The 24,697-nt window shown below is 41.0% G+C and overlaps 1 protein-coding gene across 9 annotated transcripts in view; it reads left to right on the top strand.

Moving 5' to 3' along the window:
- USP54 (ubiquitin specific peptidase 54) overlaps positions 1-24,697 on the top strand; it is a 148,612-nt gene that overhangs the window by 113,166 nt on the left and 10,749 nt on the right. For 7 of the 9 annotated variants that reach the window (XM_037055915.1, XM_037055911.1, XM_037055919.1 and 4 more), the window contains 8 exons: positions 2,187-2,318; positions 2,491-2,871; positions 3,103-3,334; positions 4,217-4,350; positions 8,865-9,032; positions 13,582-13,701; positions 14,627-14,822; positions 16,599-17,986. In XM_037055915.1, the coding sequence (XP_036911810.1) occupies positions 2,187-2,318; positions 2,491-2,871; positions 3,103-3,334; positions 4,217-4,350; positions 8,865-9,032; positions 13,582-13,701; positions 14,627-14,822; positions 16,599-17,986 (2,751 nt within the window). The remainder of the gene's footprint in view (positions 1-2,186; positions 2,319-2,490; positions 2,872-3,102; positions 3,335-4,216; positions 4,351-8,864; positions 9,033-13,581; positions 13,702-14,626; positions 14,823-16,598; positions 17,987-24,697) is intronic. The other 2 variants (XM_037055918.1, XM_037055920.1) reach the window with 1 other exon arrangement.

Below are 24,697 nucleotides of genomic sequence, written 5' to 3'. Positions count from 1 at the left end.
AAAAGGAAGAACAGTGAACAAATGACCGCTAAGATGAAAGTTATCACCCAAGGGATAGAACTGGGGAATTAGTGAGTTCATGGCAGCTTATACTGTGTGCATGGCCCCTTTTTTAAAATAGAAAAGTTCAAACATATGCAGACACATACAGGATAGCACACTGCCCCTCCACATACCCATCCATCACCTATTTTCAATAATTATAACTCATAGCCAGTCTATTTTCATCTGTACCTCTACCCACTTCCCCTTCTCCTGGATGATGCTGAATATTCTGGATTATTCAAATCCCAGACATGTCACCTTTTTCATAAATGTTTAGTATGCATATCTTAAATATAAGAAATCATTTTTAAACATACTGTTATCACACTGAAAAATGTTAACAATAGCTCCTTTAAACCACTAAATAACTAGTGAGTGTTTGTTTAAACATCCAATTTTCTTATAACTGTCATAACTTTTTAATGGTTTGTTTGTTTGACTCAGAATCAAAATGAGGGCTACATATTACAATGGGTTACGTCTTTTGTGTTTCTTCTAATCTATAGGTTTCTTTTATTTTTTCTTTGCAGTTTATTGTTAAAGAACTAGGTAATTTGTCCTGTAGATTCCCACATTCTGAATTTTGTTGATTGTGTTCCTATGGTAAACTTTAGCAAGTTTCTCTGGGCTCTGTATTTCTTATAAGTTGGTGATCGGATCTAGAGTTTTGGTCAGATTCACACTGGATTACTTTTGATGATTCTTGCATAAATTACTACTGCAAAGTGTGATGTTTTTAAAACCATATTTCCGAAACTGTGAACTAGGGAGAAGATAAGTCACAGGATAAATAAAGCATATTTTCCAGGATATTCATGTTTATATTAAAGGTTTGTGAATGGCTGGGGTAGGGGAGCATGTCTCCATTAGTTTGGTATTTATACTTCCAGTAGCTCCAAGTTATTTCCTCCTTTCTTAAATCTCTCTTATGGGTCCAGAGGTAGCAAAGATAAAAGCAATAAAAGATTGGATCAGTAAATGTAGGCACATCACTATATTGCTGATACCTAAATATGTACAAGGATTTTCATATGCTAACATATGAAACAAAATTTTTTTAAATTTCTTTTTTCTTAAGATTTTATTTATTTATTTTTAGACAGAGGGGAAGGGAGGGAGAAAGAGGGAGAGAAACATCAATGTGTGGTTGCCTCTTGCACTCCCCACACCGGGGAACCGGCCTGCAACCCAGGCATGCGCCCTGACTGGAAATTGGACTAGTGACCCTCTACTTCGCAGTCCAGTGCTCAATCCACTGAGCCATACCAGTCAGGGCTGAAACCAAATTTTTGTTAATTCTTAATTCATTTGAGAACCTAGGGGATTTTCTCTAAGCCTGCCTTTCAATTTAATTCAGTTGCCTAATTCACCTCTGGCCCTCAGCATCTTAGATGATTATATCCTTTGGAATCTGACCTTTTCTGTTGTCAAATCATACTCATATATTCACATACACTGGGCATGAAAGAAGGCAAGTTATATAAAAAGCCTAGCTCTTTTAGGTTTCCCAGCAATTTGTATTGAGGAACTATGAAGTATAACTGTTTGGTGAAGCCTGGTTGGAGATGGGAATGAGAATTATTCAAAGTTCAGATGTTCTTTTAAATGATTCACACTTAAAAAAGGTTTAGAACTGGGTCTCAAAGGCATACACAATCAGAGCTCTTGTGAGCAGAGATTGGGACACCGGGGATAATACCAGATGTAATAAAAATTAGGTTTTACTTGGTATGTGTTGCTAAGTAAATAAAAGGAAAGCATTGTCTTCTATTTATAAGAGTGAAAATACATTGGTACATGACATTTTTATACAGTCTTTTAAACTTTTACCTTTTAAAAAGTATCAAGTAATGTGTTCTTAAGATTACTGGGAAGATTAGGCGTTGGAATTGAGACTGGTAATTGCTCAGGAAACATGGTAAATTTGGATGCTCCCATTAACTACTTGAGCTTCTTTGTATTTATCTATTAAGAGATTCTTGCCACAAACTTAAATCTGGTAGCCATAACCCCTGCAGCTTTCGATCTACGGCTGCACTAAATGTGTGCCACTGCCATGAATCCCAAAGGGAGAGTAGCTTCTCAAGAGGATGGAGGTCAGTCTCAGATACCAGCTTACCCCCATTTCCTTGTTCTTTTAGGACACCTGACTGATAGTGAATGTAATCAGAAACTGACATCCAAGAAAGGGTCTCTGATAGAGCGCAAGAGGAGCTCTGGCCGGGTTAGGAGGAAAGGCGATGAGCCACAGGCCTCAGGGTACCACAGTGAAGGCAAGCCACTCTGCATTACTTCTCTTTCCAATTCACTTTATCAGACTTGTCACGCTTCAGACTGTGGCTTCTATTTTCTGCTCAGAGAACTTTCCTTGCTTTCTCAGCTTTGAAATCTGGGTATCCATGAGCACTTTAAACATTTATATTTGTTTCATTCTTCGGTTTTTAGGAGAAACACTGAAAGAGAAGCAGGCTCCTAGGAACGCCTCTAAACCATCCAGCGGCACCAACAGACTAAGAGATTTTAAAGAGACAGTTAGTAATATGATCCATAATAGACCATCCCTGGCTTCTCAGACCAACCTAGGATCTCCTTTTGCGGGGAAAGGAGGAGACCACATGGACAAAAGACCTCCTAGGAACCTGCCTTTACAGCCTCGTGATTGGGAAATAGAGAGCACCAGTAGTGAGTCAAAGTCCAGTTCTTCGAACAAGTATCGTCCAACTTGGAGACCCAAACGGGAGTCTCTGAATATTGACAGTATCTTTAGTAAGGACAAAAGGAAGCACTGTGGCTATACGCAGCTCAGCCCATTTTCTGAGGACTCAGGTGAGAACATAATTAGGGAAGAATTGGGCTTCAGAATAAAGATGCTTTTTGTATTTTAAAAACCTGGGTTTTTTTGTAGACTGGACAAGGTTCATTTTTACCCCAGTGTTGGGTCTTTTGGGGATATAAGGTCAGTAAAGGAATAGCTGGAGGGAGGTGTTAGTTATGTCTTGATTTGAGGCAGATGCTAAACCTACCTTCCTTTTCACATTTGTCCTTTGATTGGGATAGCTAAGGAACTTACACCAGATGAACTAAGCAAGCCACCTGCTTATGACTTTAAAACTGCTGGGCCAAGCCCTCAGTACAAGCCTTGGGTCCCAGCACGGCCCGGCTCTCACGTTTTAGAGCAGCACCCTCGCCTAATCCAGCGGATGGAATCGGGCTATGAGAGCAGTGAAAGGAACAGCAGCAGCCCCGTCAGCCTGGATGCAGCCCTGCCTGAGAGCTCGAGTGTTTGCAGGTATTGTGTGGCCTTTCAATAGCAGCGTTGTCCCTAGCAGCAGCAGGAGCCACCAAGAGGCTTATCAACTCAGACGGTGGAGAGGCGCACTTTATTACCATTTCACGGGCGTTTGCTGTATCAACTTTCTACGGCAGCAGCTCCCTCTGCTGGGAGAAATAGCAAAGGCATTTGAGAAAGGAGAGGCAACTTTTAAAGTATTATGTATAAAATAATTGTTTAGTAAATAACCTTTAATAAAAGAATAAATTAATGAATCAAAACTTATGTAGTCCTAAAATCAGAGACAAAATCCAATTGTTATTCTTGCCTTTCATTTTAGGATAGGTTCTTTTTTTAGGGTCACTGGGAACCCTGTGTTTTATGAAGCCAATATTCATAATGCCGTAAGATAACAATGACTAATAGTCCTCATTGCACCCTGTTCATAGGGCCTAGTTTGCTTTAAAATTTCAGATTTTCATGCATTGTTTTTACCGAGTTGCCACAGGCAAGTTTCCTGACAGTTTCGACTACTTTGAAAGGAGTGATTGCCTCTTCTACAGGGTGATAACCACATCCTCATACTTTAACATTGGTGTTCCCTGGCCACCCTGTTTAGTTTTACACATTAGAAGATGCTAGAAAGGTATAAGAAAGAGGAAGGCATCCATACTCATTAAATAAATTTTGTGCCAGACACTGCACTAGATGTACAAAGTGGTTTGAGGTGAGATAAGATGGGGTAGTGAGTGGGTATTTCAGTTTGTCAGAAGTAGTTTAGCAGATACTTTCATTGTACTAATTCAGTGCTTTGTTGGTGTTTTGAGGGAATTTGTCCTAGGAATGTTGCTAGTTATCACCTTCTGCTACTTTCACTAGATTCTGGTTTCTCTTTTGAAGGGATCCAAGTGTTAAAAAATCAGCTGTGTTAGCACCTTCGTGGCGTCACATCCCAAAGTCTCACAGCAGTAGCATCCTGGAGGCAGACTCTGCAGCCTCCAGGAGTGGCTGGACAAAGAATCAGCCCCTGTCAGGTAAGCAAAAGGACAGTGGATTTGGAGGACTTGATTTGTCTGCCAGTTTTGTTTAGGAAACAACCTGAGAACATTTGAAATTACAGGACAGTTGCACTTTGAGTATTCTATCAGAATGTAGAGGTGTAGGTTTTTGAGCTGCTCCATTTTTGAATTGTCTATTTTTTATTCACGGAAGCTTGACTAATTGTTTCTTTCTACCTTGGAGAGCCCCCTTGTGTGAGCAGGAGGAACAGACATTTGAACAGTGTCAGTAGCATCTGCATTTCTTAGAAGGATCAGTCCTAGGGCTTTCCTTGGTATAGAGGCAGCCGCTTGGGAATGCATTTCTTATTGTTGAGTACCATGAATCGAGGTAACACAGGGGGACATGTAGACTGTGGGCCGAACTGGGAAGCAAGTAGGTCAAACCTACCCCTTTCCCTGCCTCTATAGCCTGTCTGGTACCCTAGCTTTTGTTCCTCCTTTCTTGAGTGTGCCTTGTATCCTCATACTCCTTTTCAAAACAAGCTATCAAGGGATAATTTGTCTCCTTCACATTAAACGTAAGTGACTGAAAATAGGTAAAATATACTTTCTATAAGAGAAAAGAATACTGGAATTTTGAGATTTGACGTAGTCATAGGTTTTAGCTCCATTTTACATTTCTCTCACAACACACATATACTTGTAGTGCATATTCTGCTTAAGCAGAGACCCAGTCTAAATGGCTCAGAATAAATCCTTTACTTAGAGCTAAAAATTGATGTGATAACTAGACAGTGTCCCCAATATGGAGACTTTGGAATGCCTAAGGGAAGATGGTTGGGTACCCATCTATTATTTAGTCTGCTGAGGAGTTCTGGGAACTACTAACTTAGTTTTATCTGAAAGATGTGTTTCATCCCCCTTTTTTGTTGTCTGTTAGATCAGTTAGGAGTAGAATGTGTGGGCAGAAACCTAACTATGGTCTGATTTAATGAGCTTCTAGATGTGGATGTCACCAACTTACTAGAGAGGACAGGTGAGACCAGGCACAGTACTAGTCTGACCGCCAATTCTCTTGATAGCCACGTAGAGATAGCTAGAAGGAATGTACACAGTTGTGATAAAAAGGCATGAACTCTTTTATGTATAGATGCTTTAGGTTGCTGACAACTGGCAGAGCAAAACAATGCCTATAGAAGCAAGTATCTCTGAAATCCTGGGTGGAATAGGTTATAATTAGAAACCCATAGAAGAAATTCATGCCTCCTAATGAAGTCATATGTTTGATTTATTAAAATTCTTACATTTTAATTTATTTTGTGTTGACTAACATTGCTTTGAGAAACTTGTGATCAGCATGAGGCTGTTCCCCCTTCTCTTTTCTTCAAATAGCCAATGCTATTTCAGTACACTAAGGACTTAAATCCTATGATTTCTTTAATAGTTTTAATTCTGGATTGGCTGGATAGAACTTACCAATATGGTTCCTCAATTGGTAAAAGATATTTAGTAAGGACTTAGAACAAATTTCTCACACACCATACTGCTTCACCATCCTCTTTCTATCATGAACCTTACTTATGCCTTACAGCTTGATCCAGTCATAATAGCCTGGCATAGAACAAATATTTTTATCTGGTAACTTTTATCACTCTTTTAAAAAGTTATATAAGTAAGGACTCCGACCAAGATGGAGGCATAGGTAGATGCACTGTGTCTCCTCACACAACCAAAAGAAGAATGACAACAAATTTAAAAACTGAAAATAACTAGAACTGCCAGAAAATAGAACTGTATGGAAGTCTGACAGCCAAGGAGTTAAAGAAGAAACATTCATCCAGACTGGTAGGAGGGGCGGAAATGGGCAGCCAGGATGGAGAGGTCCCACACTTGTGGATCTACCGGGGGAACAACTGGAGAATGAGACAGACCGCGCATCCCAGGGCTCCAGCATAGGGAAATAAAGCCTCAAAACCTCTGACTGTAAGCCCTGGCTGGTGTAGCTCAGTGGATTGAGCACGGGCCTGCGAACCAGATGATCGCGGTTCGATTCCCAGTCAGGGCACATGATTGGGTCGCAGGCCAGTTTCCGACAGGGGCCAGTTCCCTGCAGGGGATGCATGAGAAGCAACCATACATTGATGCTTCCTTCCTCTCTCCTTCCCTTCCCCTCTAAAGATAAATAAATAAAATATTTATAAATAAATAAAAAAAAAAAAACCTCTGACTGTAAAAACCTGTGGGGGTTGTGGCAGAAGGAGAAACTCCCAGCCTCACAGGAGAGTTCATTGGAGAGACCCACAGGATCATAGAATGCACACAAACCTGCCCACCAACCCAGGAAACCCAGGAATCAGCACCAGAAGGGCCCAATTTGCTTGTGGGTAGTGGGGGAAGTGACTGAAAACCAGCCGAGAGCCCAGCAATTGGCATTGTTCCCTCTCTGACCCCCTACCCACATACAGCATCACAACGCAGTGACAGTGGTTGCCCTACCCTGGCAAATACCTAAGGCTCCACCTCTTACTATGTAACAGGCATGCAGAGAAAAAAATGTGGGGCAAATGAAAGAACAGATCAAAGCTCCAAAAATAGAACTAAGCAATGAAGAGATAGCCAACCTATGAGATGCAGAGTTAAAAACCCTGGTAATCAGGATACTGATGGAAATGGTTGAATATGGTTGCAAAATAGAGAAAGAAGTAAAGGCTATGTAAAGTGAAATAAAAGAAAATGTACAGGGAATCAAGAGTGATGTGAAGGAAACTGGGACTCAAATCAACAATTTGGAGCAGAAGGAAGAAATAAATATTCAACCAGAAGAGAATGAAGAAACAAAAAAAAAACGAGGAGAGGCTTAGGAACCTCCAGGACAACTTCAAATGTTCCAACATTTGAATCATAGGGGTGCCAGAAAGAGAAGAAGAGCAAGAAATTGAAAATTTATTTGAAAACATCATGAGGAAGAACTTCCCCAATCTGGCAAAGGAAATAAACCTCCAGGAAGTCTAGGAAGCTCAGAGACCCCCAAAGAAGTTGGACCCAAGCAAGCACATACCAAGGCACATCATAATTACATTACCCGAGATTAAAGATAAGCAGAGAATCTAAAAGCAGCAAGAGAAAGGGAGACAGTTACGTACAAGGGAGTTCCCATCAGACTGTCAGCTGATTTCTCAAAAGAAACCTTGCAGGCAAGGCAAAGAAATATTTCAAGTCATGAAAGGCAGGGACCTACATTGGAGATTACTCTATCCAGCAAAGCTATCATTTAGAATGGAAGGGCAGATAAAGTGCTTCCCAGACAAGGTCAAGTTAAAGGAGTTCATCATCACCAAGCTCTTATTATCTGAAAAGTTAAAGAGATTTGTCTGAGAAAAAGAAGATGGTAAAAAATATGAACAGTAAAATGACAACAAACTCACAACTATCAACAACTGAATCTAAGAATAGAAACAAAAACTAAGCAAACAACTAGAACAGGAACAGAATCACAGAAATGAAGATCACATGGAGGGTTATCAGTGGGGAGACATGGGGAGAATGGGGGAAAAGGTACAGGGAATAAGAAGCATAAATGGTAGGTACAAACTAGACGGGGAGGTTAAGAATAGTATGGGAAATGGAGAAGCCAAAGAACTTATATGTGTGACCCATGGGCATGAATTAAGGTGGGAGGGGGGATGCAGAGTAGGAGGGAGTAAAGGGAGGAAAAATGGGTAACGGTAATAGCATAATCAATAAAATATATTTCAAATAAAATAAAATTACATGAGTAAAATAAACCCAATCATAGAGTAACTTGCCCATTGCCTCTTTAAATTGAAGGTACTAGTGTTACGGGTTGGTATGTATCTTTAAAATGAAGTCATACTATACCTACTATTTTGTTACTTGATTTTTCACTTAATATAACATGGACATCCTTTTAGATCTTTAAACACTAATTAAATTTTTATTGCTATAGACATTTTACAAACATGGAAGAGATGGTAGAAATTAATGGTGAGAAATTGACTTGCTTGAAGCTTCCCAGTTAGTCAGTGGCAGCATGTGGTAGCGAATGCTCCCTAATGGATTGTTAACTCGACCCATCTCACTTTACATTAAGTTCCACTATTTACCATTTCTGTAACCTTTGGCAAGTTATTTTACCTTCCTTGTGACTCAGTTTCTTCATTTCTAAAATGTGGGCAAAAATAGTATTTACTCTCATTAAGTTGTTGTGAGAATTAAATGAAATAATATATGTAAAAATGCTTAAAACTGTGCCTGTTACATGGTAAATGCTCAACAAATGGTAGTTGTTAGGTTGTTATTGTTATAAAAAACACTCAATAAAAGTTTATTATTGTTATTATTACAATTATTATTCACACCCCAGGTCTCATCCTGAATCTGATATGAAAAGCAATATTCAAAGCATGAACTCCATACTGAAGCTAGGAGTGCCCAGGGAAAGCCGGGCAGTGGTGGTAACTGCCAAAGATGCTTAGCCTTGGTTGTGGAAATGTGGTGATTTCTCTTTTCCCTTGCTTATATTCTAGGTGCGGAGATATCTTCCAAAAGTGAACTAGATGAATTGCAAGAAGAAGTGGCCAGGAGGGCCCAGGAACAGGAACTTCGAAAGAAACGGGAGAAGGAATTAGAGGCAGCTAAAGGGTTTAACCCTCATCCTAGCCGCTTTATGGACTTGGATGAACTGCAGAATCAGGGTAATTGTTGATGATGATGAATGATTGTCGGTGATGGGGACAGTGAAAGAGGGAAGAAAAAAAATACACCAAGCTCATAAATTCCTTGTCTTCGCTTTAGCAAAATTATATTGTACTTTAATTCAGCCATTTCAATGAAGTAGAAGATAATAGGCCTATTGATTGGAGACAGGCACTAATTTTGACCCATCTATTTAAAGCCTATAGATTACAAATAGTGTATGGTTACAAAATATAGGTATTCCATGAACATCTATAGAAAGTATAAATAAAACTAGTTACAATTCAGAGACAGCAGCAAAGGGCACTGGGCAAGCCACACTGACAATGAGGAGAATTCTACTTGCTGGGCAGAAACGTACCCTCACAATTTCCCATTGGAGCTCTTGGGACGTCAGGCTACCAAACAGGTTCTAAGAACAGAGACCCTGATGGCCTTTTGATCCTCTGAGGATCCATTTTCCAATCTCGTGTGTTTTTCATGGACTTTACTTAAGTTTCCCTAACTGCACCACATTAGTCACATTTTTTTTTCAGTTGCTTTAAGAATACTTTGTAACAGAAGAGACTACTAGCCTTCAAAATAGGAGTTCAAAAAAGCTGAGCTATCTTCCTTAAACAGATACTGAAACCCATATCTCTGTTTTATTCTTAATAAAATGAATTTATTATTCTTATTATTCAGAATCACTGGATGTACCAAATTGTGCTAAATCATTGTGAAGAATATGAGCCAATGCTAATTATGGTGGCTGATTTCTGTTGATCACTTCCCTCTTTTTTTTTAATATATTTTATTGATTATACCATTACAGTTGTTCTATTCCCCCCCTGCATTCCCCTCCACCCTGCACACTCCCTCCCCCATCATTCTCCCCCCCTTAGTTTATAACCACGTGTCTCAAGTTCTTTAGATTCTATATTTCCCCCACTATTCTCGCCCTCCCCCCTATCTATTTTCTACCTACCGTCTATGCTATTTTCTGTGCGTTCTCCCCCCTTCTCCTCCTCCCACCCCCCTGTTTCTAACCCTCCATGTGTTCTTCATTTCTATGGTTCCACTCCTGATCTAGCTGTCCTCTTGGTTTGCTTTTGTTTTAGGTGTGGTTGTAAATAACTGTGTGTTTGCTGTCCTTTCACTGTTCATATTTTTCATCTTCTTTTTCTTATATAAGTCCCTTTAGCATTTCATATAATAAGGGCTTGGTGATGATGAACTCCTTGAACTTGACCTTATCTGAGAAGCACTTTATCTGTCCTTCCATTCTAAATGAAAGTTTTGCTGGATAAAGCAATCTTGGCTCTAGGTCTTTGGATTTCATGACTTGGAATACTTCTTTCCAGCCCCTTCTTGCCTATAAGGTCTCTTTTGAGAAATCTGCTGACAGTCTGATGGGTAGTCCTTTGTAGGTGACTGTCCCCTTATCCCTTGCTGCTTCTAGGATTCTCTCCTTCATTTTAGTCTTGGCTAATGTAATGATGATGTGCCTTGGTGTGTTCCTTCTTGGGTCCAACTTCTTTGGCACTCTCTGAGCTTCCTGGATTTCCCGGAAGTCTATTTCCTTTGCCAGACCAGGGAAGTTCTCCTTTATTATTTGTTCAAATACATTTTCCACTCGTGGCTGTTTCTTTCCCCCTTCTGGTACCCCTATAATCCGGATGTTGGAACGTTTAAAGATGTCCTGGAGGTTCCTAAGCCTCTCCTCATTGTTTTGAATTCTCATTTCTTTATTCCTTTCTGGTTGGATGTTTTGTTCTTCCTTCTGGTCCATTCCATTGATTTGAGTCCCAGTTTCCTTTCCATCGCTATTGGTTTCCTGGACATCTCCCTTCATTTCAATTAGTTTAGCCTTTATATGTTTCTCTAATTTGTGACTGTAGTCTACCAATTCTGTGAGTATGCTGATAAATAGTGTCTTAAATTGGGCTTCTGAGAGGCTGGCAATTTCCCGGTCGCTTAGGGTTATTGGCTCTGGGACTTTGAGTTCCTCTTGCGCCATCTTTTGGGCTGTTTGTGCCTGTTAAGTAGCAGGATCGGAGCCTTAGGTTTTCACCGGAGCAGGGCAACTCAGTCGCTGGGTTGTGACGTTGTATGTGGGGGCGGGGTCAAAGAGGGACAATGGCTTCCCTCTGCCGCCTGCTGCTGCGACCCCTACTGGCACCGCAGCCACCACTGTCACCGGGCCCACGCGTTTCGTTCCACTGCACTCGAGTGTGCCACCGCTTGTCGGCCCTTCACCACTGGGTTCGTCCCCTGGGGCCTGCGCGGTCCGTCTCACTGTGCGCGAATGTGTGACCTTGGTCAGTCTGCCCCGCACCCCAACTGGCTTTGGGCTGCCCACGTGCCTAGCGCCTAGGTTGGGGGATCTGTCCTGCCCGACCCAGCTCCGTTGCTGGTTCTGTCTCTCTTACCGTCCCCGTTGAATGGTTCGTAGTTGTCGGACTTCCATATAATTCCGTGTTCTGGTCTTTGGGTGTGTTCTAGTTCTCCAAAACTTTTGTTGTAGTCAAACTTGGTTGTGGGAGAAGGCACAGTGTTTCCACCTATGCCTCCATCTTGGCGGAAGTCCCACTTCCCTCTTTTTATCAATACACAGAGAAGCTCCCTGTGCTAATTTGGGGGCCTACATGGGGGCCACTTTTCTCCTCTAACCCTGCAGTTTTTTGATTCGAGTCAGTTGTTGACTTTTATTTACCAAGGCATTGTATTAGTTTCCACATCAGTTTCCAATTTCTAATTCCTCAGCTGTCCTTACATTTGGGTAGTCTTCCTTTTTATCCTGAAGCTGTATCACATTGGTATCTCAGATTTCTACTGCTTTTGAAAGGGCAGTCCTTTCATCTTCCTCCCTTACCTTTTCCCCCCTTCCGCCTTTAGAGTAGTAAGTACATTAAAGTTGAGAGGGAATTCTTCTAGCTATGTTTCATTGTCAGTTCTTCATACACTTTGGTTTCGCTTCTCCTGGAAAAGCAAGAAATGGAGTGCTAAGATTCTAGATGATAAGAATTAAAATCTAATACAACGATGAGTCAACTACAGTTTACCTAAACTTTGTAGAGAATTTTGTCTTTTTTTTTTTAAAGAGGGAATAAAAGATAAATCTTTATTATAGACTCATGCCAGATTTTTTTCCCCAATTTTTTTATTTAATTATTTTTCAAGTATAGTTTTCTGTCTATTACTCCCATCCCATCCCAGCCCCCTGGTCCCCCCTCCCTCCCATTTCCACCCTTCTCAGTTGTTGTCCATGTATCCTTTATATATGTTCCTCTAAATCCCTCCCCTATTTCCCTTGAAATTCCCTCCCCTCTCCCCTCTGGTCACTGTCAGCCTGGAGAATTTTGTCTTAATGGCTATAGCCACCACCTATTATTATAAAGGTTGTATACAATCAGTAGATTTCAAATATTATGAGAATACTTCAGGCCTGGAGGTTGGGGAGAACTACATCTCTGGAGGTGGCATAGAACCTGAGTGCCAAGTTCTTCAGAACTCACACAACTACTTCCACCACCTTCCCATTACTCGTCAAAAGCCATGGTAAATTAGGGAATTAATGTTAGGGGTGTGGAAGAGCCATTCTTACCATTCCAGTTTAAGGTAAGTGGAGGGTTGAGACATTGTGGTAGAAGTGACTCTGACATTTTAATTTTTTTTCCTTTGAGCTTGGGAAAACTCACTATTAATCCTAATTGTAGGTGAATTTATAGCTACTACCAATTTATGGTTATGAGTGAGTAAAAGGCAAAGGGGTGCATAAGCTTTAGGATTCTTTCACAAAAGTTGCCCTTACAGTACTTTCTTGCTTTTTCATCTGGCTCTGTACTTGGACTCTCCTGCACCTGCTTTGGCACACTTTCAGGGGAGGAAGGAATACCCCATGCTCTCTGTTTGGGAAGGTAACTTTTGTGAGGTAGGTTTGGTGAGCAAGAGCATCATAAAAGTAAATACTTAGCAGTGCTGATGAAAAGTATGTGCTTGCAAACAACAACAAAGGCAGTTCAACAGATATATTGGGGTTAGGAACTGTTAACCATCGTGCCCAAGAGGCGTACTGATTTTTCAGTTGAGGGTGGTGCAGAGAGGACTGTGAATTGATATAGGAACAGCGTGTTAACAGATGGCTTTCCACAGAGTAGTGAAGCCACTTTTGCCTTAACCTAGCAGTGGAGGTCTCAGTGGAGATCTCGGGCATTCTGATACTGGTTGGTAAGATGTGTCTTGTTGCACTGTGGAAGGGCAGGTCAGTAAAAGTATGTGAACCCACCCTTCTGCTATAGACAGTACTTTGTTTTTTCTTTGAGGTCTTGGAGTTGGAGTATGTGGTGGACAAGGACATACCTTCTTTCATGCCTTGGGTGAGATGTTAGTAAAGGCAGAAATGAATGTCCTACTTGTTTCAGAGAATTCTTAACAACAGTGGACAGTTGGAATAAGGGTAGAACAAAGGCTCAGCAGCAAGGATCTGTGTGCTTTGAAAGGAAACAACAGTACGTAGGAAAAGTTGGAACCAATTGTAATGAAAATGAAAAGTGCTGGCCCTTTCAGGGAGGAGTGACGGCTTTGAGAGGTCCCTGCAAGAGGCAGATTCAGTATTTGAAGAGTCGCTGCACCTGGAACAGAGGGGAGACTGTGCCGCAGCTTTGGCTCTCTGTAACGAAGCTATCTGTAAGTAACTCTAACCAGTGTGCCTATGGCACTTTTGATTACCTTCATAACAGGTATTATTAGTGTCGGCACTCACATGGAACAAAAGCAGCTTTTATGTCTCCTCATTTACTATCCCAAACTGAGAGGCCCTTTAGCTAGCTCTCTTTGCCCTTCAGATTTGTAAGTGTGCCAGGTGCTGTCACTGTGGCCTATGGATATTTACTGGAATAACCAGGAGTCCACTGATGAATGATTACCCAGCCATGCCTGCCTTCTTATCCCAAGATAAATTAGGCCACATCTGTGAGGTTAGTTTGCTCTTTCTCTAGTCAATGAGGTGCAGCTTATGGAAGGAAGAGAGTAATAAATTGGCTGTGACTTCCCAGGCCTGTGACTTCACCCTGCATATTTAATTCTTCATGTTTCTCTCCTGCCTTTCTGATATGTTGCACCATTAGGTTATAGCCAGGGACTAAGGCTTAGAATTTGTATCTGGTTCTTAAACATGACCCACAAGAAGTTGTGTTCTGTAAAGACAGATGCAGGTTTGGATCTTATTTCTGCTGTTGGCCGTCAGGAAAGGGGAGTTGGGAGCAGAATTTGGAGACCAGAGTCAGACAGGTCAGTTGCAAAATAAGAGTGGCAACTTCTAAGATGGAAGCACCAGTTTATCTTTTTAACTCATTTTAGTTAGCTTTTCATTTGTTTGTTTTTTTTAAATTTGAATTAACCTGTTTGGCCTCCATGGCTTCTGTGAATGTTCCTTATAGCCAGAGCCAGCTCTGTGCCCTGGACAGCACATGCATGGTTCACGCCTTACATTCCTGCTGCATATTTTGAGTTTTACTGCATATCTTTGCTCATTTTTATGTTCAATTTTATTCTTTTTATTTTTGTTTGTACTTTGTGTTCTGTTTCTGCTATATTTTCTTTTGCATTTTAGCTAAACTAAGACTTGCCCTGCATGGTGCCAGCTCTAGCACGCACAGCAGAGCCCTAGTCGATAAGAAGTTGCAAATCAGTATTCGAAAAGCACGGAGCCTGCAGGATCGCATGCAGCAGCAGCAATCATCGCAGCAACCATCGCAACCCTCAGCCTGCCTCCCCTCACAGGCAGGGGCCCTCCCTCAGCCAACAAGGTAGTGCCTGGGAACCACAGCAGTCAATGTGTGCCAGGGGAGGAAGTGGCCAGGGGCGCTCCGTGGCCAGAGCTCTCATTGTCTCGTCGACTAGAGGGGAGAGAAGACTCCTCTGAAAAATTTATTCTCTCAGGTCATATATGCAGTGAAATTTCATCCCACTGCTGGTCTTTTTCTTAATAGTTCCTAGAAAGGTAAAGAAAAGTATAGCATAATAAATAGACCACTTGTTCATATTTCCTGTGGGGAAGTTTTTCCCTGGGCTTGTATAACAATTGGATTATTAAATTTGTACATATTAAGTTCTTAGACATGGCAGTCAAGCTACATTTCAGGTTGCAGTAGAAGCCATGTGATTTGTTTTGAGGTTTTAGTGGCATCTTATCTTCCATGGAAGCAGAAACAGCAGTCTTCCTTGCTTTGATGAAACCATAGAGAAGAAACACGAAGATTCCCTTTGTTCTGATTACCTGTGGTCAGGACTACAGGGAATCAAAAAAAGTTGAAAAAAGTTCCTGTGGTCATTGATGTCATTCTTATATTTAACCCTTGAATTTGGGTGTTAACTTAAAATAGATAGATTTTAGTAAAAGTAAATTTTGGCTGTTAATGAACCTGAGTGGTTTTCAGAATATAAATATTATAAAAGCAGCTAACATTTTTTAAACATCTGCCTATACCCAGGCACTAAGTTTAAACACTTTATGTTCTATTTTAGTTCTCACAAAAATCTTAGGATAAGGACTATTTAGTGATATATGTAAATAAAGAAATCAGGCTTATGGGGTAAGTTAAGTAAGGTACCGAGTATTACTTAGCTAACAAGTGGTAGAAGTATGGAATTCAAATCCAGGTAGGTCTATTTGACTCCATTAGGTTTCCCATATAAGTATAATATCATATTCTTCATAATGTTGTAGGGGTGTCTGGGTGATTGTTTCCACAAAAGTTTGTATTATGTTGTTCAAATTTAATGTCCATAGCTAGGGTTCTTTTTCTCCCATTGTGTATTCCTGCAGTTGAATGCTGATCTGGGGATCTGATCAAATATGTTTTGAATAGAAACAATTTAGGCAGTTTATGTCACTTGATATATGTGAGTGATCAAGGTTTTATTTAAGTACTTCTAACACAATTTTTAGGTCCGAAATACAAAGCAGTTAGTGAGAAACGAACTAAATGCTGACTTCCACTCCCAAATTTGAAGACAGTAACAGTGCATTATTTTGGGGAAACGTCTCAGTGAGTAATACAACCAAATCCAGATTATGAAAACACACTTGAAATAGTTGATTTTTATGTGATTTCATGAACCCAAACCATCCTGTACTCTGTAAATATGGCGTTTTGGTTCTTTTGGCTGTTCTGCCTCTCTGGACCCCAGGTATGAGTGATTTCTAGGTTTTGCTTACTTTCCCGGTCATTTGCATGTGGGACTAGCAATTTTTGTTTTTTGATTTGCAAGTAAAATATAGCTGGAATAGGACTTCACAGGTAGTGAAGAATACTGGCAAGGGCTTTACTTAATACTACCCTGTGAAACTTTGGTGAGGGCATGTATTAAAGAGGATTAATATTACCAATTATTTGGGCGGAAGCAGACCATGTGCCTTCTCTTGTGAACCTCTGAACTGTTGACTATACTTGTCTTGTCTTTGCCTTTATTTTTGCCATTCCCTCTGTGGTTAGCTAGATATGGAAACTGAGTGAAACGTTTTTTGTAGGTGATCTTGTCAATCAAGACAGTTTATGACTGGCTCTCTCTATTTATTTCAGTGAACAGCCTATCCCGCTCCAAGTATTGTTAAGCCGGGAGGCACAACTGGAACCCTACACGAATACAGAGTTTGGGGCCAGTTCTTTCGTCTACTCATCTGCTTCCTGCCATGAGTCACAGTCACCACTCTTCCCGGAGTCATCTACCCTGTCTGCCCCACAGCGTATTTCCCCCAGTAGGTCTGCCTCGAACCTTCTTGCTTCAGTGGAGGTGGATAGCATTGACCCCTCTGTGTTGCACAGGCAGTGCTCACCTAAAATACCAGGGACAACTGAGAAGAACTCTCATCATGGTTGGGAACCATTAGATATACCAGAGGGTAAGCTGCAAGGCTACAGGGCAGATAACAGCAGCTGCAACAGGTTCCCCCCTCAAGAAGGAAGAGGCATTGATCAAGAAGAGCTATTCCAAGAAAAGAGGGATCCTGTTGACTCATCCCAGGTGACAGCTTGGTCACACCCAACTGGAATAACCACGTGTGAAAAAGATCATGCACACTGCCTAGCCTGTAGTCTTGTAAGTTCATCAAGTCAGCCCGACCTTCCCCTTTACAGAGCCTGCCGCCCCGTAATGCCTGCTGCTTCTTCATCTGTGTTTCGCTCTCCTGATACTGTGCAGAAAACTAACCAATGCTTCCAAGCCAAAAGCCTCAAAACTTCAAAAGTGAATGGAGGCAGTGAGGAGCCCTGTACGCCAGAGTTTTCGGGCACAAAGGGGCTTGTCCGCTCTCTGGCAGAACAGTTCCAGAGGATGCAAGGTGCCACCACAAGAGATGGTACTGGTTCCCAGGACAGAAGTTTTCCAAATGGTCAAAGGAAGAGCTCTTCCCCTTCTGACTCTAAGCCTCCTTTCCCACAGGGTCAAGGGAAAGGCCACTGGCCTTGGGCAAAACAGCAGCCCTCTGTGAATAGCAGGGATAGACTGTCTTCCTGGGAAGAGCCTTCTGATCATCCTCCTCTTGCCATGAACTCTGGGCTGCCCAATGGTGAGACTTCTTGGGGAGGACAGCCCAGGTTGGCAGAGCCAAATATGTACCAAAGGAAGCCATCACAAGTAAGAGATGTTAGGCCTAAGGAGTTGGGCAGCAGTGTGGACTTGGGAACTTCTTTGCCTTTAGATTCCTGGGTGAATGTCACAAAGCTCTGTGACTCTCAGCTTAAACATGGGGTCCCTGGGCCAGAAATAAAGTCCTCCCCCACAAATCCCTATACCTGTGCGGCCTATCCAGACAGAAACCACATCCTTTTGCATCCACACTGGAACCAAGACACAGAGCAGGAGACCTCAGAATTGGAGTCTCTCTACCAGGCCAGTCTTCAGGCTTCTCAAACTGGCTGTTCTGGATGGGAGCAGCGGGATGTGGCCTGGTACCCACTTAGCCAAACAGGTAAGAATGCAACCAGGGATGGGGGAGTGGAAGACACACAAAAGCTTGAGGACAAAATCAGAGATGGGGTCATGTTCTGTCCAGATTGTATCCCCAGCTTAGGAGGTGGTAGTAGAACTTTTGACTATGTTTATAAGGACTTCAGGACAAGGGCTAGACATTTTTTCTGGTTAGAATCAAGAATGAGGACAGAATCATCACTCATAGGCCAGTTCTCTCCTAAAGAAAGAGACCAAGGAGTATATGCCCAAGACTTCTTCAGTATATGAGTCAGTGCTAAGGAATGGCTCATAGGTCTTTAAGAGTGATTCAGCATGACATGGGTGAGGCTGGGAGGAAAAGTCATTCTTCCATGGCTTAGAAAATCCAGCTTCATCACAAGATTCAGCTTCCAGATCCAATTTGCAATGAAGACATTCACATTGAGCCAAGTCTGCAAAGGGAGTTTCCAGATTATATTGAACCAGCAATCTCAAGACCTTCCCTGATCCCTTTAGGAACCACCAGGTTTAGAATTTTCAAGATAGTATGCCTGTAGGGTACCCATTCACTGACTTTTCAGAAGTATTGTGTGAAGAATGAAGTCTGCACCTTGGATGCACATGACAGACTTAAATGCACATCACTTTTCTCATTTCTGGAAACTGAATAAATGAAAAATATTTATAACTTAGATTGATGCACTTAAGAATTTCAAAGCCAGAACTATTATACTGACTTCATCATTAATTAGTATAAATTTGGACAACTCACTTAATAACCCAGGGCCAAGTTTTTACCTATAAAAAAGAGAGAATTCAATGATTTTTTTTTTAAAGATGCCTTCCAACTCTTAAAATATGTATCATTCTGTGAGATTGAACTCAGAGAACTTTATCTTCAGTTTAGAAATACCAGTTTCTGTAATGGCATGGGTTCCTCGCATGCTACCAACCAGCGTTTAATTACAGCTAAACAACAGATATTTAATGAGTACCTACTATGTCCTGAGGAGCTCTTAGGAGTTATCACATAAATACAAGATTTGATATTATGATGTTTTTTAGGATGTGCATCCTAGTGCAGACTTTGTAATAGCATGCATCTATGAAGTGCTCCTTAGGTACACGGGCGGGGCAGTATGGGAAGAAGATTCTAAAGAATGAGGAAAAGCTGGAGTTGGCCTCAGTTAGCTTCCTGTGTAATGTAAGGGAGAAAGAATACGCAAATGTCAAGTGTTTTAATGATAATCAATACATATAAAAGAATACATTACAAGTAAAATGTAATGAACTGTCAAACATTATACAAAAACCAAGTGAAACAAAAAAAACCCTATATTACCCAAAATAGCAACATTTTTCATTGTGGATAGTCTTGAAATATTTAAAGCAATAAAAATTATTGATAATCCCACTTTTCAAATTTCATGAGTTATATCTAGCTTTATTATACATATTTACTGTATATTTTGCTTTATTTTTACAAAAAGCAGGATTATGATGTGATTATTTAGGCTATTTCCAATTTTTTAATAATATTACTCTATGATGAATATCTTTAAACTTAAATGTTTAACCACATTTCTGATAAGCTCCTTAGAATAAATTTTTAGAAAAGTAATAACTAGTTGAAAGTTATAAACTTTAAAAAAATGTCTTGATATTTACTGGAAAATTAGCCTTCAGGAAGATTATATTCCTAAAATCAGTATGAAAGTGCACCTAGCAACCATTAATTTTTTTCTTTGACAGTGAACAAAAACTAGTTTAAAAAATCCATCTAATGAATCAGTTATCAAAATATTTGTCAAACCAATTAGCCTTTGGGGGAATCCTTTTTTATCTTATTGTAAAGCATTTATTAAGCACCAAATTACTGGTACTTTTTTTCCCAGTTCTTTATTGATACATAAAGTGACAGATAACATTGTGTATATTTAAGGTATACAATGTGATGGGTTTTTTTTGTTTTTGTTTTGTTTTTTAAAATATTTTATTTATCTTGAGAGGGGAAGGGAAGGAGAGAGGGGGAGAAATATCAATGTATGGTTGCCTCTGCCGAGGACATACAATGTATCGTGTGTCCCCTGCCGGGAAGTGGCTTGCAACCCAGGCATGTGCCCTGACTGGGAATCGAACTGCGATCCTCTGGTTTGCAGGCCCATGCTCAATCCACTGAGCTATACCAGCCAGGACTGATGTTTTGATACATGTGTTTATTGCTAAAAGATTACCACAGCAACATTAGTTAATGCAACCATCACCACACATATTAAAATATTTTTGTGTTGCCCTGGCTGGTGTAGCTCAGTGGTTTGAGCGCGGGCCTGCGAACCAGAGGATCACGGTTCGATTCCCAGTCAGGGCACATGCCTGGGTTGAAGGCCAGTTCCCAGCAGGGGACTCACAAGAAGCAACCATACATTGATAGTTCTCTCCTTCTCTCCTTCCCTTCCCCTCTAAAGATAAATAAATTTTAAAAATCTTAAAAAAAAAAAGAAATAGGGAGGTAAGTGTTTAGCCTGGCTGGTGTAGCTCAGTGGTTTGAGCACGGGCCTGCGAACCAGAGGATCGCGGTTCGATTCCCAGTTAGGGCACATGCCTGGGTTGCAGGCTGGTTCCCTGCAGGCCAACTCCCAGCAGGGGGACGCGTGAAAGGCAACCATACATTGATGTTTCTCTCCCTCTCCTTCCCCTCTAAAGATAAATAAATAACTAAAATCTTTTAAAAATATTTTTGTGGTAAGAATGTTTAAAAGCTACCCTCTTAGCAGCTTTCACATATGTAATACAGTGTTGTTGGCTGTAGTCATGATCCCCAGAACTTACAGCTGGAAGTTCATACCCTTTGACTAATATCTCTTCAGTTCCCCCAGCCCCTGATCCTACCATTGTATTCTCTGTTTCTATTAGTTCACCTTTTTTTGTTTTTTAGATTCCACATATGAAATCATACAGTATTTGTCTTTCTCTGACTTATTTTCTAAGCTTTATTTGTATATAATTTACACATACAATTCACCTAAAATGTACAATTCAACAGGTTTTTATTGCATTCACAGAGTTGTCTGTCCATCACCACAGTCAATTTTAAAGTGTGTTTATCACCTCCGAAAGAAAGCTTGTACCTGTTAGTAATCACTCCCCATTTCCTCCTTTCCTTTCTCCCTGACCCAGACAACTTCTCATCTATTTTCTGCCTATAGATTTGCTTATTCTGGACATTTTACATAGATGGAATCATATAGTGTGCTGTGTTTGTGACAAGATTATTGACATGTTATAGTTCCTAAAGAGTCATGCAAACACTGCCCTTGACCTGTATTCTAAATTCCACAGTACTGTGGAATTGGGCAGACATCATCTTAAAGATAAAAATAACTTTTTGTCATGGTATATTCAATAGTTAAGAGAAAGAGTAAATGTTATACACTCCCCCACGTACTTATCACTAACTTGCATGGTGATTATTTTGGCCAATTGTTAATATATGGCCAATAATTGATTTAGCTATAGCATCCCTCCCCCTTCCCTTTCTCACTGGATTACTTTAAAGCATATCCCAGACATTATATCATTCACCCATAAATAATTCAGAATCTTTCTCAAAGAAATAAAGACTTTAATTTTACTTTTTATTTATTGATGAGAGAAAGAGAAATATTGACTTGTTGTTCCACTTCTTCTATGCTTTCCTTGGTTGGGTCTTGCATGTGCCCTGACTAGGGATCAAACCCACAACCTTGGTGTATTAGGATGATGCTCAAACCAGTTGAGCTACCTGGCCAGGGCTGTGCTTAAGTGTCTTTAAAACACAGGTGGCAAACGCAAGGCTGAACCCAACCCTCCACCTTGTTTTATCTGGCCCCGCACTTTGTTTCTACCCAGCGGTAGCAATGAACTCCTTGCCCCTAGTTAAGGAGTAGTTACATTTATACAGTCCTAAAATACATTTGGCCCTTTGAAAGCAACCATGAGGCTGATGTGGCCCCTGGTGAAAATGACTTTGACATCCCTGCTTTATTTTTTTTAATTTTTAAAAATATATTTTATTGATTATATCATTACAGTTGTTCTATTCCCCCCTTCACTCCCCTCCACCTGCACACCCCCTCCCCCACCATTCCCCCCTTTAGTTTATGACCACGTGTCTCAAGTTCTTTAGATTCTATATTTCCCACACTATTCTTGCCCTCCCCCATCTGTTTCCTACCTACTGTCTATGCTACTTATTTTCTGTACCTTCTCCCCCCTTCACCTCCTCCCACTCCCCTGTTGCTAACCTTCCATGTGTTCTTCATTTCTATGGTCCCACTCCTGATCTAGCTGTCCTCTTGGTTTGTTTTTGTTTTAGGTATGGTTGTTAATAACTGTGTGTTTGCTGTCGTTTCACTGTTCATATTTTTTATCTTCTTTTTCTTAGATAAGTCCCTTTAACATTTCTTACAATAAAGGCTTGGTGATGATGAACTCCTTGAATTTGATCTTATCTGAGAAGCACTTTATCTGTCCTTCCATTCTAAATGAAAGCTTTGCTGGATAGAGCAATCTTGGATGTAGGGTTTTGGATTTCATGACTTGGAACACTTCTTTACAGCTCCTTCTTTTTTTCCTTTTTAAAGATTTATTTATCTTTAGAGGGGAAAGGAAGGAGAGAGGGAGAGAAATATCAATGTATGGTTGCCTCTCATGTGTCCCCTGCTGGAAACTGGCCCACAACCCAGGCATGTGCCCTGACTGGGAATCGAACTGTGATCCTCTGGTTCACAGGCCTGCACTCAATCCACCGAGCTACACCAGCCAGGGCTCCAGCTCCTTTTTGCCTGTAAGGTCTCTTTTGAGAAATCAGCTGACAGTCTGATGGGAACTCCTTTGTAGGTGACTGTCCCCTTATCTCTTGCTGCTTCTAGGATTCTCTCCTTCATTTTAATCTTGGCTAATATAATAATGATGTGCCTTGGTGTGTTCCTTCTTGGGTCCAACTTCTTTGGGACTCTCTGAACTTCCTGGATTTCCTGGAAGTCTATTTCTTTTGCCAGACTGGGGAAGTTCTTCTTTATTATTTGTTCAAATTAGTTTTCCACTTGTCACTCTTCGTCTTCCCCTTCTGGTACCCCTATAATTTGGATGTTGGAACGTTTAACGATATCCTGAAGGTTCCTAAGCCTCCTCAATTTTTTGAATTCTTGTTTCTTCATAATTTTCTGTTTGGTCATTTTTTTCTTCCTTCTGGTCCACTCCCTTAATTTGAGTCCCAGTTTCCTTTCCATCACTCTTGGTTTCCTGTGCATTTCCCTTAATTTCAATTAGTTTAGCCTTCATTTGTTCCTCTAATTTGTGACTAAAATCAACCAGTTCTGTGAGCATCCTGATCACCAGTATTTTGAACTGTGCATCTGAGAGGTTTGCTATTTCTTGGTCGCTTAGAGTTACTGGCTCTAGGGCTTTGAGTTCTTCTTGAGCCATGTTTTGGACTGTTTGTGCCTGTTATGTATGAGGAGCGGAGCCCTAGGTGTTCACCAGGGTGGGGCTACTCATTTGCTGGGTTGTGACATTATATGTGGGGGCGGGGTCCAAGAGGGGCAACGGCAGTCCCCTCTGCTGCTTCCCGCCGCTGGGGCCTGCGTGGTCTGTCTCACTGCGTGTGGATGTGTGACCGCGGTCAGCCTGCCGCCTTGTGCCCTCACTGGATCTGCCCAATGCTACCCTGGCTGCCTGGGCACCTGGGGTCAGGGGATCCTTCCTGCCCAACCCTGCTCCGCCTCTCTCACCAGTCTGGTTGAGCAGTTCGTTGTTGTTGCGTGTCCCTATAGTTCAATTTTCTGTTCTTTGGCTGCATCTTTGTTTACTAAATCTGTGTCGTATTCAAACTTGGTTGTGGGAGGAGGCACAGTGTTTCCACCTACGCCTCCATCTTGGTGGAAGTCTCGACATCCCTGCTTTAAAAGAATCAGAATCTACTCACTTCAGGAGGTTTCAGTGGCCACCTCCTTGTCTAGGGAAGCATGCTTGACTTGATTAGAGGAGTACCAGATTCTAATCATCATAATCATCGTAGCTGTAATTTTTTAAATAAATATTTATTTATTTTTAAAAGTGTTTTTTTTACTGATTATGCTATTACAGTTTTCCCAGTTTTACCCCTTTACCCCCTCTCTGCCCTGCACACCCAACCCACAAGCATTCCCCCCCTTAGTTCATGTCCATGGGTTGTACATATAAATTCTTTGAGTCCTCTGTTTCCTATACCATTTTTATCTTTCCCCATCTATTTTATGACTACTAATTATGCTTCTTCTTCCCTGTACCTTTCCCCCCTAGTCCTCCCTTCCCCCTCCTCAATGAAATCCCTCCATGTGATATCCATTTCTCTGATTCTGTTCCTGTTCTAGTGTTTGTTTAGTTTTTGTTTTCGTTGTTTTTCTTTTCTTTTAGGTTCTATTATTGATAGTTGTGAGTTTGTTGTCACTTCATTGTTGATATTTTTTATCTTCTTTTTTTAAAAAATAAGTCCTTTTAACATTTCATAGAATAAGGGCTTGGTGATGACAAATTCCTTGAACTTGACCTTATCTGGGAAGCACTTTATCTGCCCTTCCAGTCTAAATGATAGCTTTGCTGGGTAGAGTAATCTTCGATGTAGGTCCTTGCCTGTCATGACTTTGAATACTTCTTTCCAGCCCCTTCTTGCCTGCAAGGTTGCTTTTGAGAAATCAGCTGATAGTCTTAT

This window comes from Sturnira hondurensis, unplaced genomic scaffold (assembly GCF_014824575.4).
Source record: "Sturnira hondurensis isolate 20B ecotype Veracruz unplaced genomic scaffold, ASM1482457v3 Scaffold0008761, whole genome shotgun sequence".
In the NCBI taxonomy this organism is placed as follows: Eukaryota; Metazoa; Chordata; class Mammalia; order Chiroptera; family Phyllostomidae; genus Sturnira; species Sturnira hondurensis.
This window is presented reverse-complemented; position numbering and strand designations above follow the sequence as displayed.